This window comes from Panthera onca, chromosome X, assembly GCF_046562875.1.
Source record: "Panthera onca isolate mPanOnc1 chromosome X, mPanOnc1 haplotype 2, whole genome shotgun sequence".
NCBI classification, from domain to species: Eukaryota; Metazoa; Chordata; class Mammalia; order Carnivora; family Felidae; genus Panthera; species Panthera onca.
Window position 1 is genome coordinate 83,142,258 of NC_138357.1, and position 16,018 is coordinate 83,158,275.

A 16,018-nucleotide genomic window follows, 5' to 3' on the forward strand; every position below is an offset into this window, starting at 1 on the left:
GACTATTATTCTAAATTCTTGTTCCTTTGTATTGCTTAAATCATTTTTGATCAATTCGTTAGCTGTTGCTACTTCCTAGAGTTTCTTTTGAGGAGAGTTCTTTCGTTTCGTCATTTAGGGTAGTCCCTGGGGTAGCGCGGAACTGCAGGGCACTTCCCCTGTGCTGTCTGGAGTAACATGTTGGTGGGTGGGGCTGAAGTCAGACCCAATGTCTGTCCCCAGCCCACTGCTGGGGCCACAGTCAGACTGGTGTGTACCTTATCTTCCCCTCTCCCAGGGGCAGGACTTACTGTGGAGTGTTGTGGCCCCTGTCCAGGCTATTTGCACACTGCCAGGCTTGTGGTGCTGCTTTGGTGGGATCTGGCATATTAGCTGGGGTGGATCCTCTTCTGTGGGCCTCTTGTCTACGCTTGGCTCCAAAGAGTCCATTCTGCTAGTCTTCTGGTGGTTTTCTGGGTTACTTAGGCAGGTGTGGGTGGAATCTAAGTGATCAGCAGGACAAGTTGAGCCCGGCGCCCTCCTATGCCGCCATCTTCCCCAGCATCCCATTAGTGTCTTTAAATATAATCAGATTAGGGGTGCCTAGGTGGCTCAGTTGGTTAAGCATCTGACTTGGGCTCAGGTCATGATCTTGTGTTTCATGGATGGGTTCAAGCCCCATGTAGGGCTCTGTGCTGACAGCTCAGGACCTGGAGCCTGCTTCAGGGATTCTCTGTCTCCCTCTCTCTCTGCCCCTCTTATTCTCTCTTTCTCTCAAAAATAAATAAAACATTAAAAAAACCCAAAATATTTAGGGGTGCCTGGGTGGCTCTGTTGGTTAAGCATCCAACTTCGGCTTAGGTCATGATGTCATGGCTCATGGGTTTGAGCCCCGCGTTGGGCTCTGTGCTGACAGCTCAGAGACTGGAACCTGCTTCAGATTCTGTGTCTCCCTCTCTATCTCTGCCCCTACCCTGCTCACACTCTGTCTCTCAAAAAATAAACATTAAAAAAATTTTTTTAACCAAAATATTTAGATTAGAGATTCAATTCCAGATGTCGCAGGATTCTTGCACAGAGAGTCATTGACACCGAGGCTTTTCTTTCCCGGAAGCAACTTTATTCCTGCCGGCACCATTCAGTTGGGTTTGTACCAGAAAAACTGAGACCCAAACACCATGTGGTGTAATTGTTTATACATTTTCCACTTCTTTGTCTCCCATATATGGTAACAAACAAGCATGCAGTCTGATTAAGTGGTCTTATGTTACAAGGTCGTTAGGGATATTGTCATGTATGTGTATAACCAGGTTGCCTTGAGGTTTTTTTTCTTCTTCTTCTTTCCTTGGGGAGGGGACCCTACCACACAGAAACTCTAGAACCCATTCAAAAAATCATCCTTAAAATTTTGTTCCTCTAGCCGCTTTCTGTACCAAAATCTGTGTTAGTCAGGGTCCTCCAGAGAAAGAACCAACAGGATGCCAATATAGAGATATAGAGATTCATTGTAAGGAATTGGTTTATTTATACACTTATAGAGGCTGACAAGCCTGAAGATCTGCAGGATGAGTTGGCAAGGGGAGACCCAGGAGAATTGATGGTGTAGTTCTAGTCCAAAGGCCAACACACCCAGGAAGAGTCATTGTTTCATTTGAGTCTGAAGATAGGAAAAAGCTGATATTTCAGTTCAAAGGCAGTCAGGCAGAAAGGATTCTCCCTTACTCTGGGGAGAGTCAGCCTTTTTCTTCTATTCAGGCCTTCAACTGACTGGATGAGGCCCACACACATTCAGGAGATCAATCTGCTTTACTCAGTATACTGATTACTGATTTAAATGTTAACCTCATCCAAAATAACACCTGAATTAATGTTTGACCAAATATCTGGGCAACCCATGGTCTGGCAAAGTTGACACATGAAATTAACCATCACAATATCGTAATGAACAACTTTTGGAATAAAGCTGCAATGTCATCGTATTTTCAAGACCAACTTCATGTCCATGTATGATGTTTCAGTCATGGGGATCATCTCAAGTTTGGATTTGGGTGCCCAAGAAGCCCTCATTCCTCAGCCCAATTGCCTGATTTGTATGGAAAATTATTGAGAGAAGCAATAATGCCAAGCAAATAATTCCAGGTTAAAATATTCAAGCAAATATTTCATGAATTATTTTTTATTTTGGAATAATCACAAGGTTAAATTTTTTTTTTAGCATTTATTTTTGAGAGATAGAGAAAGACAGAGCATGAGCGGGGAGGAGCAGAGAGAGAGGGAGACACAGAATCCGAAACAGGCTCCAGGCTCTGAGCTGTCAGCACAGAGCCTGATGCAGGGCTCAAACTCACAAACCATGAGTTCGTGACCTAAGCTGAAGTCGGACGCTCAACCGACTGAGCCACCCAGGCGCCCCAGAATAATCACAAGGTTAAAGAGAAGTTGCAAGAACAGTATAGAGAACTTCTTTTCCTGAACCACTTGAAAGCGAGTTGCAGATCTAGTTGCAGACCCATCACTTCTGAATATTTTAGTGTGATTTTCTACAAATAAGGACATTTTCCTACATAATCACAATACAATCATCAGTGTCATGAAATTAATGTTAATATATCACTACCACCTAATCTTCATATTTCGTCAATTTTCCTAATGTCCTATAATTTATAGCAAAATGGCCCAATCCAGGATCGTGCATTGCATTTTTATCAATATTTTGAAATAAATTTGTGTAGTGAATGAGACCACAGTGATAAGAAGATGTAAAGGCTTTGCATCTAGAGTTTGTTCTGAAAACCCTGAGATTCTATTAATATGTTTCATTTATTGTTTTATACAGAAAAGCCTTCATCTGTAAGAGTTTGCCTTTTGATCTGATTTCCATGGGAAATGGTACTATTGGCATGACAAGTTTAATTAAATACAATGCACTAACATTGCACCTGTTTTCACCTTTGTTTTAAGACAAAGGATCAGAACATCCCTCTTTGCTGTTTCACAAGTGTGTAAGCTGTCCCAAAGAAAGAATATTTTCAAAAGTTTGTGAGCAAAAATCAAAATTGAGGGTTTTTTTTCCATAAACAATTCTTACCTGGTAGATCTGTGGAAAGATTAGCTGACTTTTTCGGGTTCCTTAATATACTGTGTAGAAATGTGGAAGGACCATGTGAAAAGAGATGAATGTGCACTGACAAAGATTTGAAAGTTCAAAGCAAAAAGTCAACTTTGGATAAGTGAGCTTAAAAAAATCATTCCCTGGTAATGTTGCTATTATAATTTGAATCATAAAGAAAATTAAAGAATTAGAGTAACATCTGTGAATAACTTGAAGAAAAGAACCATTATTTTAAAACTAGTATCATACAAAATGCCTGGATGGCTCATTCGGTTGAGCATCCGACTTCAGGTCAGGTCATGATCTTGCAGTCTGTGAGTTCGAGCCCTGCATCGGGCTCTGTGCTGACAGCTCAGATCCTGGAGCCTGCTTCAGATTCTGTGTCCCGCCTCTCTCCTTGCCCCTCCCCTGCTTGCACTCTGTCTCTCAAAAATAAATGTTAAAAAAATTATGAAACTGGTATCATAAGATACCTAGGAATAAACCTAACCAAAGAAGTAAAAGATCTGTATGCTGAAAACCATAGAAAGCTTCTGAAAGAAATTGAAGAAGACACAAAGAGATGGAAAAACACCCCATGCTTTTGGATTGGAAGAACAAATATTGTTAAAATGTTAACTACCCAAAGCAATCTACACATCCAATGCAATCCTTATTAAAATACCACCAGCGTTCTTCACAGAGCTAGAACAAACAATCCTGAAATTTGTATGGAACCAGAAAAGACCCCAAATAGCCAAAGTCATGTTGAAAAGGAAAACCAAAGCTGGAGGCATCATATTCCCAGACTTCAAGCTGTATTAAAAAACTATTAAAATATTCAACTTGATTTAAATGATTTCAAGGATGAAATAGAAATTCTGGTTAATAGAGGGGGGAAAAAAGTCTTTTCTATTTCCAACTAGCCGTACCTACTTGAAAAAAAAAAAAAACATTTCTCATTAATAGCAACAATCAAGATTTTAAAGAGGTCATTAGTAAAAAGTCCTGATGAGGACTGGGTGGCTCAGTCAGTTAAGCGTCCCACTTTGGCTCAGGTCATTAAGTCACCACTCGTGGGTTTGAGCTTGTCAAGCTCTGTGCTGACAGCTCAGAGCCTGGAGCCTGCTTCAGATTCTGTGTCTCCACTCTCTGCCCCTCCCCTGCTTATTCTTTGTCTCTCTCAAAAATAATAAACATTAAAAAAAATAAAAAAGTAAAAAGTCCTGATGAGGAATTATGTATATATTCCAGCATAAAACCTTATGTAAAATGTATATGCACAGAAGAGGCTTGATTATATCATTAAAAATGTGAAAATACTTAGTAATATATGTTAAAGATTTACTATCTCCTCTAATACTGTGTATTTTCTTTTTATCATAACTATATAAAATAAATACAAAGGAGTACAAGTTTTCACCAAGCCCACTTCTCATCCCTTTCTCAGTACCCCACACCTTCTCTGAATTGGAGCTGTAGCCACAGCCAGGGTGATGTCTCCACCTATGAAAGCCCAAGGACCAGGACTGAGAATGTGTAATAATAATAATGGCAGCTATCATTTATTGAGGACTTATGTCAGACTCTAAATACATAATCTCATTTAATTCGGACATTAACCCTCTGTGGTAGGTACTCTTATTCTACTATTCTTCAATATAAACATGTGGGAATTGAGAGTATAAGAAATTAAGTGATTTGCAAAAAAAAAAAAAAAAAAAAAAACCAAAACCAAAACAAAACAAAACCACAGCCAGTAATCAATGGAGGCAAGATTGGCACTCAGGCAGTTCAGCAGCCCCTGGGTGGGTGGCTCCTCCTGTACCCCTTACCATGCCTGCTCTTTCTGGGCCCCTCTATGCTCCTTTTGGGCCTCAGCTGCTCATTTGCAATGCTTGGTTGTGAGAGGAGCTTATATTGGGACTGCCCAGGCCAAGCTACAGGTTGGAGAGATGACCACATAAGTCACACAGCAGGACAAGCCCAACTGGGGACACTGAAGTCTATAGTTAGGGGAAGCAAGGAGTAATGGAAGCACCAGCCCCTGGTCTAGCCTGACCCTAATATCTAGTCTAGGGGAAAGGCCTGGCCTTTTACCTATCCCCCCTGTCTGGAGCTGATCACAGGATAACACAGTGGATACCATTATCTGGGGGAGGAAGGAGGACAGCAGGAAGGGGCTAGAAGGGAGGTGTTTAGAAGAGAATGAGACCTGAATACCAGGTAAAGGGCAGGAAAGTGTTCAATGCCAGCAGTGCCTCCTGGCAGTAGTTGAGAAGAAGATATGGCCAGAGAGGGGACTGGCCCTGAAGGCATCTCCAGAGATTGAGCCCCTCTGTAACCAGCCTCAACTCCCAATGCCTCTACACCTGGTCTTTCCTCCCAGACCAAGGCAGGCTCTTGGCACCACCTCCAAGCCCCATCTCCTACGTTTTGCCACTATCATGACTTCAGACCACCCCCTATCTCTCCCAAGTCCCTACATCCATCCTGCAAGGTCCAAATCTAATCCCAACCCCTCTAGAAAAGCCGCTAAAGTCTCAGTTAAGTTTCCTCTCCTGATAAATTGAATGATCGATTCCTCCTTTTTCCCATTTGCCATTCTCAGGGAATCAAGATAATGTTTTAATGTATAACCTTTTGTTTGTATGTGTTCTTCTGGTAAAGTATACTGTTGTGTTTGCATGTGCAGTAAAACCCTGGATTGCGTGCAACTTGTTCTGCAAGTGTTCTGCAAGACGAGCAAAGATTTCTAATAAATTTTGACTTAATAAATGAGCGATATCTTGCAATAGTAGTAAGTGACGCTGAATGTCCTATCACAACTGAATCAATGGTTCTTCTCTCTCTCTCTTGCTGCAGGATTGTGGGTGATCATCTCCCATGCTCAGATGCTCAGTCTCAGGCTGCAGTGTTTACCAGAAATCAGTGATTTTTCAGCACACTGGAAGGTACCCACAACTAGCACTGGTGTATTTCTTGTCACTTCAAACCACCTATGGACAGTCCTTTGCTTTTCCATATGAATAATCTTAGGAATGCTTTACTTCATTCTAGTTCAGATTGCCTGCAGATATAGGCCCTTTCCTCTGCTGCCTTATTGCCAGTTCCATTAAATACGGTTTATGACAAGAGTTTATTAATACTGTACTGTAGTCAACACCCATGTAAGTGTACAATGGCCCCCATGCAGAAAAAGATTCCATTGAGCCAATAGATAGCAGTGATTCCATTAGTGATAGATAGCCCTCCTCTCTCTTGTCTCCCTCACACCAGCCACGACAGTTTTCAAAGGCAAGTGCAGGTTAATTTGCTAATTTTTCTTTATATTTTGTATTTTCTTTATTATTTTGTATTATATTACAGTATTATAATCATTTTTATATGAATATTTTTAGGTTATGGAACAAGTCATCTGAGTTTTCATTATTTCTTATGGGGGAATTCGCTTTGAAATACAAGTGCTTTGGATTACAAGCATGTTTCCAGAACAAGTTATGCTCGCAAACCAAGGTTTTACTGTATTTGTAGTGCATTGTGAAAATGAATAAAGAGAAACCTCACTAAAGTAGAATTGAGAAGCCAGAAGGGGGGAGCTGTCCTATTCTACCTCAGTCCTAGGAGTTGACAATTACAGACCCCCAACAGAATTGTCAGAAAATAAACATGAATTACAGGCCCCCAACAGGAAAAGATGTATATTGCATCTCCTGCAAGTAACTGACTACCCCTACAACTCACCAATGAGAAACTGTCATCACCCTGAACTCTTGCTTTTCTCCAGTGGACTTTCATTGGACTTTCATTGTTTCAAAACAAACCCTTTCCACTGAAATTAAAATTAAAACAAACAAAATAACCCCTTCCAACTTTTTCCTTCACCATAAAATAACTCCTCTCCATTGTCAGACTTGCCCATGGTTTTGCTGTAGCTTGGTTGTCCCGAATTGCAATTCTGTTATTCCTGAATAAACCTATCTTGCTGGTAAAATAACTGGCTGTTCTGTTTAGGTTAACAGTATCTAAAGGTCTTATGTGGTATATTTCATTCTGTTTACTACTTGTTTACATAACAATATGTGCTTTTAAATTTTTTAGCTTTTTTTAAAAATAATTTTGGACATCACAAGTTATAAAACTAGTACAAAGAAGTCTCATATATCTTTCACCTAGCTTTGCCAAGTGTTACCATTTTAAACAATCACAGTAGAATTACGTAGAATTATTGAAACCAGGAAATCAACATTGACACAGTACTATTAATCTATCCAAATTTCACTTTGAACTTTAGTCAGATTTTACCAGTTTTTCCCCAATTATATTTTTTCTGTTCTAGGATGCCTCCATTACAATTAGTTATCATGTCTCCTTAGTCGTCTGTGACAGTTCCTCAGTCTTTCCTTGTCTTTCATGACTTTGACACTTTTGAAGAGTATTGGTCAGTTATTTTGTAGGCTATCCCACAATTAGGTTTTTCTGATGTTCTCTCATGATTAGATTTAGGTTGTGCTCTTTTGTCAAGAACACTGTTGGTGAGAATGCAAACTGGTGCAGCCACTCTGGATAACAGTATGGAAGTTCCTCAAAAAGTTAAAAATAGAACTACCCTATGATCCAGCAATTTCACTACTAGGTATTTACCCAAAGGATACAAAAGTACTAATTTGAAGGGATACATGCGCCCCAATGTTTATAGCAGCATTATCAACAGTAGCAAGTTATGGAAAGAGCTCAAATGTCCATCAATGGATGAATGGATAAAGAAGATGTGGTGTATATATAATGGACTATAACTCAGCCATAAAAAAGAATGAAGTCTTGCCATTTGCAACGACTTGGATGGAGCTAGAGAGTATACTGCTAAATGAAATAAGTCAGTCAAAGACAAATACCATATGATTTCACTCGTGGAATTTAAGAAACAAAACAAATGAACATAGGGAGGAAAAAAGAGAGGAAAACCGAGAAACAGACTTTTAAGTATAGAAAAAAAATTGATGGATACCAGAAGGGCGGTGGGTGGTGGATGGGTGAAATAAGTGATGGGGATTAAGGAGGGCACTTGTGAAGAGCACCAGGTGTTGTATGTTAAGTGTTGAATCACTAAATTCTACACCCGAAGCTAATACTACACTGTATGCTAACTGGAATTTAAATAAAAACTTGGAAAAATACCACGAAAGTGTTGTGCCCTTCTTAGTCCACCAGAACAGAGGGTATATGATGTCCATATGTCTTATTTTTGATAATGTTAACCTTTCTCACTTAAGGTGGTGTTCTCCACTATAAAGTAGTAATTAGTAACTAACTTGTGAGGAGATAAAGTATTTATGCAAATATCTTATTTTTCATCAAGCTTTCACCCACTAATTTTAGCATCTACTGATGATTCGTGCCTGATATAATTGTTATTGTGGTGTTTGCCAAATAGTGATTTTCTATTTCAATCATTCCTTCTACATTAAGACTTCATTAGACTTCTTTTGTGATGAGGGCTTTGCCTTCTCCCCTATTCATTCACTCATTTATTTATTCATTTGTATATTTCTATATGGACTCATGAATTTTTTAATTTTTTAATGTTTATTTTGAGAGAGAGCACGTGTGAGCGGGGTGGGAGGGGCAGAGAGAGGGAGAGAGAGAATCCCAAGCAGGCTCCCTGCTGTCAGCGCAGAACCCAATTCAAGGCTCAAACTCACGAACCGTGAGATCATGACCTGAGCTGAAATCAAGAGTGGGACGCCCAACCAACTGAGCCACCCAGGCGCCCCATGAAATTTTATTTTATGGATTATAATTCATTCATTATTGTGTTGCTCAAATTGTCACAGATTTAGACATTAGGAGATCCTTCAAGTGGCTTCTTTGTGCTTCTGATGTTTCTTTCATTTTTAAGCCCTTGATTCTCTGGTCCTAGCCCTGGCATCAACCATTTCTCCAAAGAGGCAGTAATACGTTTAGATAGACAGATGATAGATGATGATAAACAGATGATAGGTGATAGATATAGATATTTTGTATATCAGCAATAGGTTTATATATAACAGCTTTACTGAGATACAATTATCTCTAAAATGTACATAAGATATATAACACCTTTATTGAAATGTAATTCACATATCATACAATTCACCCATTTAAAGTATACAATTCAGTGTCTTTTAGCATATTCACAGTTGCCTGACATTATTACAATATAAATATAAAATATTTTCATCACCTCAAAAAGAAAACCTCTACCCATTAGTAGTCATTCCCCATTTCCCTCCAACCTCCACCCACACCACTTCCCTTAGTAACCACTAATCTATTTTATGTTTTTATAGATTTGTCTATTCTGGACATTTCATAGAAATGAAATCATACAATAGGTATCTTTTGTGTCTAGATTCTCTCATTTAGCAAAATGTTTTCCTTCTTTTTGAGAGAGAGGGTGTAAAAGCAGGGGAGGGGGCAGAGGGAGAGAGAAAATCCTAAGCAGGCTCTGCACCATTAGCGTGGAGCTCGATGTGGGGCTCGATCTAACCATGAGCTCATGACCTGAGCCGAAATGAAGAGTCGGTCACTCAACCGAGGTGCCCCTAGCAAAATGTTTTCAAGGTTCGTCCATATATATGTAGCATGGGTCAGTACTTCATTTTTATTGCCAAATAATATTCCATTGTATGGATATACCACATTTTATTCTCAGTTATGGACGTTTGGTTTTCTATTTTTGGCTATGATGAAAAGTGGAGGGACATCTGGGTGGCTCAGTTAAGCGTCCAACTCTTGATTTCGTCTCGGGTCATGATCTCACAGTTCATGTTCTAGTTTTCAATATACAAGTCTTTGGCCTCCTTGGTTACATTTATTTTTAGGTATTTCTTTTAGATGCTATTGTAAGTGGAATTGCTTTCTTAATTTCATTTTTGAAATGTGGGTGCTAATGTATAAAGCACAACTGATTCTTATGTGCTGATCTTGTACCCTACAACTTTGCTGAATTTATTAGCTCTGTGCCTTTTCTTATCGACATGATCATGTAGGGTTTTCCCTTTGTTCTATCAATGTAATGTATAGCTTGAACCAGTTTTCTGATGTTGAACCACTCTTGCATTCCTGACACAAATCCCACTTGATTGTAGTGTATGATTTTTTTTTAATATTTGTTTTGAGAGAGAGAGAGTGCAAACAGGCTAGGGGCAGAGAGAAAGGGAGAGACTCTCAAGCAGGAGACCAACGTGGGGCTTGATCTCACAACCGTGAAATCCTGGCTTGAGCCAAAATCAAGAGTTGGACGCTTAACCGAGCCACCCAGGCGCCCCTAATCTTTTTATATGCTCTTGGGTTTGGTTTGCTAGTATTTTGTTGAGGACTTTTGCATCTATATTCATAAGAGAGATTGGTCTGTAATTTTCTTGTGATGTCTTTATCTGGTTTTGTTAAGATCAAGCTTTTCTATTTTTTTTTCATCCCCTCACCCACCTCCCCTCTGGTAACCATCAGTTCTCTATAGTTGAGTCTCTTTCTTGGTTTGTCTTTCTTTGCTCATTTGTTTCTTAAGTTCCACATGAGTGAGATCATATGGTATTTGTCTTTCTCTGACTTTTTAAAATAAGTTTATTTTGAGAGAGAGAGAGATGGGGGGAGAAGGGGAGGAGGGCCAGAGAGAGCACGAATCCCAAGAAAGCCCCACGCTGTCAGCACAGAGGCTGATACAGGGCTCCATCTCACAAACGTGAGATCATGACCTGAGCTGAAACCAAGAGTCGTAAATCATTGGGGGCCAGAGAATAAACTAGTCAGTTTGCAAGATGGCACCAATGATCTTCACCTCCTGGTATTCACATCCTTATGTAATCCCCTTCCCTCGAGTGTGGCTTGGACCTAGTGACTTACCCCTAATGGATATAATATTGCAACAGTGATGGGATGTCACTTCAGAGATTAGGTCATAAAGTGACTTCCATCTTGCACTCATGCAATTCTCTGTGTCTCATCTCGACTGGTCTGATGAAGCAAGCTGCCGTGTTGTGAACTGCCCTATGGAGAGGACCACATGACAAGAAACTGAGGGCAGCTTCCAACAGCTAGTGAGGAACTGAGGCCCTCAGTCCAACCCACAAGGAACTGAATCCTGCCAACACCCACATGAGTGGGCTTGGAAGCAGATCCTTCCCCAGTTGAGCCTTGAGATGACTGCAGCCTCGGCTGACACCTTGACTGCAGCCTGTGAGGCCCTAAAATTGAAACCCAGCTAAGTAGTGCCGATTCCTGATCTACAGGAACCATGAGATAATGTCATGGTTTTAAGCCATTAAGTTTTTGGAGTAATTTGTTACTCAATACATAATGAATACAGGCAGGCATGAAGGTTATGTACAAGTTCAACAGTAAGGACTTCTACCTACCAAGGCCAATCTGGCTGTTGCTCAGCATTGCTGAGTTCCCACCTGCCAACAGCAGAGATCAATGATGAGCCCCCACAATGAAATATTTCCTGGGTGCAGGCTGATTACTTTGGACCCCTTCTATCATTCAGCACAGAGCAGTAGGTTCATAGAGACTTGGTGGGAATCCCAGCTCTGCAGGTCTGATATGCCCAGACAAGGCCTATTCTTCGAGGGTTCTGCTTCCTGCATGTCTGACAGGCACTTTGTGAAATGTCTCTCATGGAGCTGGCACCCAGCAGGGGGCTCACAAGGGAGACTGCTCCCTTTCCTTTCTGAGGAGTGCCCCAGGGGCAGGGGCCCTATCTGCCTCGAAATCCCTCTTCTCCAATCACCACAATTTCAGGAGTTCTGAGAATTATGGTCAGTGTCTGCTCCTTCATGTCCCCAGTGACCATGGTCCTGGACCCCAGACCCCACTTCCACAGGGTAACATTGTTACCAATGAGATTCATGCAGTGCAAAGAGAATAGAGTTCCTATGCAGTGGGGCTCCAAATGCTGCTCCTGTCTCCCTCCTTCTGAACCCAGACTGATTTGAAATGGGGACAGAGGACTTAGGCCTGGGCCTTGCCTTCCCTCCAGGAGCTCCCAGGATGGTGGGAGAGACAGACCCATTAATCCTAGAGTGTTTCAGACAACAGGTAATGCACAGTGGAAGCACTAGAGGGGTAAAGGTGTGTGGTTGGGCTAAGTCCTCAGTGGAAGTGATGTCTCTTCTCATCCTTGTCACCTGCAGATTCAGGAGCCATCCTGAATGATGTGGCAACCTCTGGGAGGATGCAGCAGCAGCAGCAGCAACAGCAGCAGCAGCAAATAGGGTCTATAAAAAAGGACTTTCGAGGGTGAAGATACCCTCTTCTTCCCAGGTCCTTTCTTCCCATCTCCCACTCTGTCCCCCACCCACCCCCGACTCCTCCTTTTCTAGGTGAGTGCTTGGGCAAGAGGGACATATGTGCCACTAGAGCAAGCTCTCTGGAAGAGGCCATGTTTGACCTGGGTCTTGCATAATCAGAGCCGCGGCCTCTCCAGAGCTCATGGGATGCATGCCGTGAGGAATGGCACAGGGCAGTGCCACGATGGAACAGGCTGTCTGCAAACTGCTGAGGGCTGGGCCATACCCCGGAGGACCCCAGACTGGGGCCGGCAGTTTGCTAGCCCGCAGGTCATAGGTACCCTTTCCCCCACCTGTTGGGTTACTTCTGGAGGCAGACTGCCTTGCAGTGGGGAGTGGGAGTGAAGTGCTGAGCCTGAGCCCCTTCCTGTCCCTTTTGTAGCACTCAAGCCTGTCTCTTCTCTAAGGTGTCTCCTCCAACCCTCCTTTTATGATCCATTCCAAGTAAGGGGGCAGACAGAAGGCCAACCTTTCCCCCTAGATTGGGGCCTGGGTTGAACTGGGCCCAGGACAGGGGTATTCATTGGCTCCTGCCTCCCCTTTAACTTGTACAGCCCAGTGCCTCTTGACCAGAAGGCTAGAGGCAGGGCTTAGCCAGATCCTCCCACCAATCAAAGCAGCCAGAAAATGGTGGGCTTTCTCACTCATCACTAGGTTCCCATCAAATGGAAATCTTGGGAAGGAGGAGAAATGGAGCAAAATGAACCCAGTGAGGGAGCAAATGAGAAAAGGCAGAGTAGTGATGGCCCCCGATCTAGTCCAACACCCTCATTTTCCCTCATTGTCAAGACTCTGGGGCCCGGAAGGGGAAAAAAAAAATCTGTCCAATATAAAGGCACCATTAACAACTCCATTTAAAATCGAATTCAGCTTGAAACCATTACGTTAAGCGAAAGAACACAGTCACAAAGGATCACAAATTGTATGATTCCATTTATATAAAATGTCCAAAATAGGCAAATCCATAGAGATTAGTGGTGGCCTAGGGTTGAGGGGCTGGTGGGGGGGCGGGGGGGAGGAGGAGGAGGGCAGGGGAAGGGTGATGCCTGGGGAGTGTGATTTCATTTTGGAATGATGAAAACATTCTAAAATCTTTTGCAATGACGGTTGCACAACTAGAATATACTAAAAGCCATTGTACTGTATACTTTAAGTGGGTAAACGTATGATATGTAAATTGTATCACAATAAAGCTGTAAAAGTGAACTTGGGCTGCAAATGACCACACATCTGAGCTTCAGTCTCCATTTCACAGGGGCAGAAAAAAACCCTTTAGGGTATAGACAAATCAGGGAAGCATCCCTGAACATGGCATATGGGTGGGTCAGACAGGAAAGCATTCCACAAAGAATGAGATTATAAATATAACCTCGATCTTAAGGGCAATGAAGCATCATGGATGGTTTTAAGCAGCAAGAGTGACAAGATCACATCTGTACTTTAGAAACATCCCTCTAAATCACTGAGTTTTACATTTAAAGCAGGTAAATTTTATGATGTAGAAATTATACCTCAATAAAGCCAAGACCAAAATTCCCCTCGGGGGCTTGAGGAGGACAGACTGGAGGGCATGAAGTTGGAGGAGGCCGTGGCAGAAGTTTAGATGAGGTGGCAGGCCGTCCGTTGGGAGATGGGGGAAAATGGCTTGGGGGGTGGGGTAGGGGGAGACTCAGGACGTCTTGCCCTCAGGTAAGGAGAACCCGGTAGAACTTGTTTTCAGAACCCAGAGCTCCCAGACTTCAGCCCTAGTGCTCCTCCGCCGCTGACGGGTGATGGAGGCACTGTTCTCCCCCTTCAAAGAGAAATACACTTCAGAAACATGTTTCCAAAAAATGTTGCTAAGGGTTTTATTTCTAACAAGAGGAAAATAATAAAATAAAATTAAAATAGGCTTCAGTTGGAACCAAGTTTTTTTTTTTTTTTTTTTTTGAACAAATTAATTACACACCAACAATCTTCTTTTATTACAACATGAACCCAGGAGGAGGAAAGGAGATGGGACGGGACAGGGAGAGAAGGTCAAGGTGGTTGTGAGGACAAGCACCAAAAGCTTTCTTCAGATCATGGGGAGCTCCCCAGCCAAATTCATTTAAAATAAAAAACTGTGAGCACAGCTATGTGAAGTTTCCTCCTCCTGGGTAGAACAGTCAGGGGAAGGGGGAAGGGGGAAGGGGGAAGGGGGAAGGGGGAAGGGGGAAGGGGGAGGGGGAGGGGGAGGTAAAGGTGGGGAAAGAGAGGTAGGAAAGGGGAGGGAGGAGAAAGAGTGAGAGGGAGGTGAGGTTAGTGTAGCATGGCCTGGCCAGGGCCAGAACTGGGGAGAGAAGGGAGAGGAGATTCCCCCAGTTTGCGTATGCACTGGCCTTGTCTCTGGAATGGTGCTGGCCCAGCCCCAGCCACCCCCCTGCCCACCTGCCCACCCATCTGTTTATCTGCCTCAGGTGTCTGGGAATGCTGGTTAGAGGCTACCAGGGAGGGGGACTCCAGGGGCCAGCCCCCAGGAGCTGAGGTCTGAACAATACCTTGGAGTCAGAATATAAAAGTCAAGGGACTCAGGGGTGGGCTGGGGAGTTGGGGGGACAGTGGCCATCCCCCCTACTTGCCCACCTCCCAAGAAGCAGGCTTGATGGTCAGAAAGAGGATCCTTGAGACCAAGGTGGGGGGGTCTTTGTTGGGGGTCTGTGCTAGGCTCAGCCACTGTCACAACTGTTGCTGAGGTGGCTGCTGTGGGCAGGGCACATGCAGCCTAGGAGTCAGAGTAGAGAAAGGGGCCGAGGGGCCTGAAGTGGCCCCTAGTGCCGGCTCCAAGCCATTCTGGTTCTCCTGGGTGCTGGGGCTGCCAGTGGTGGGCAGGGGTTGGGGGGGGCCCTCACCCCCAGTCTCCTCCTCCAGCTCCTCCTCCTCCTGGGCCTCCTCAGCCTCTGGCCCTGAGCTCCGTACCCTCTTTGGCTCTAGCTCCTCTCGGGCTGGGTCATCGCCCTCCCCACCCCGATCCACCTTCCGCCGTCGCCGCCTCTCCAACGCCCGGCCCCGTGCCCGGCTCCCATGGCGCTCTGCCTTTTCCAGCTGTGTGATCAGACAGGCAGAAAGAGGTGTGGGCCAGTGGTCAGGCCTGGGCTCCCTGCCTCCTTGGCCTGACCTCCTGGCCCTGTCCATCCCTCTCCTTACCTCTAGAAGTGTGCGGATCCGCTCCATGTCTGGAGGCTGCCCAGCCTGCAATAGCTGCCAAATGCTGTGGTTTTCATCCAGGGTCACCTCAAGCAGGTCCCCTTCTAACATAAGCTCCTCTAGAGGGGCCCGAGTTGCCTCAGGCAGCTCCAACACAGGGCCAGTCAACTGTGGCAACAGCGAGGAAAGCAGCTCCAGGTCTGGTGGGTTGCGGGGACAGGCTGGGTTAGAGGCTGCTCCTGGTTGTATCCCCACCACTAAAACAGAGCCGAGGACCACAGGGGTCACTGGGGATATCCAACCAACAGCCTACCCACACCTAGACCTACCTTTCTTACCTGAGCCCTCCCCGGGGGCTACCTTCTCAGGACTGGTCATACTGTCTCCGTTCTCCAGCAACCCCTGGACCTGCAAAGAGCAAGGATGGGTAGTGGTTGGTGAAACCAGGCCCTTA

At 43.8% G+C, this 16,018-nt stretch overlaps 1 protein-coding gene across 15 annotated transcripts in view; it reads right to left on the minus strand.

The window, feature by feature from the left end:
• Nucleotides 1–13,317: 13,317 nt before the first annotated feature.
• Nucleotides 13,318–16,018, minus strand: part of KDM5C (lysine demethylase 5C) — a 32,552-nt gene continuing 29,851 nt past the window's right edge. For 5 of the 15 annotated variants that reach the window (XM_081792688.1, XM_081792681.1, XM_081792680.1 and 2 more), the window contains 3 exons: nt 15,903–15,972; nt 15,565–15,821; nt 14,995–15,462 (listed from right to left, as the gene is read on the minus strand). In XM_081792688.1, the coding sequence (XP_081648814.1) occupies nt 15,097–15,462; nt 15,565–15,821; nt 15,903–15,972 (693 nt within the window). In that variant the 3' untranslated portion in view covers nt 14,995–15,096. Of the gene's footprint in view, nt 14,192–14,993; nt 15,463–15,564; nt 15,822–15,893; nt 15,973–16,018 lie in introns of those variants that run through there. The other 10 variants (XM_081792692.1, XM_081792685.1, XM_081792684.1 and 7 more) reach the window with 6 other exon arrangements.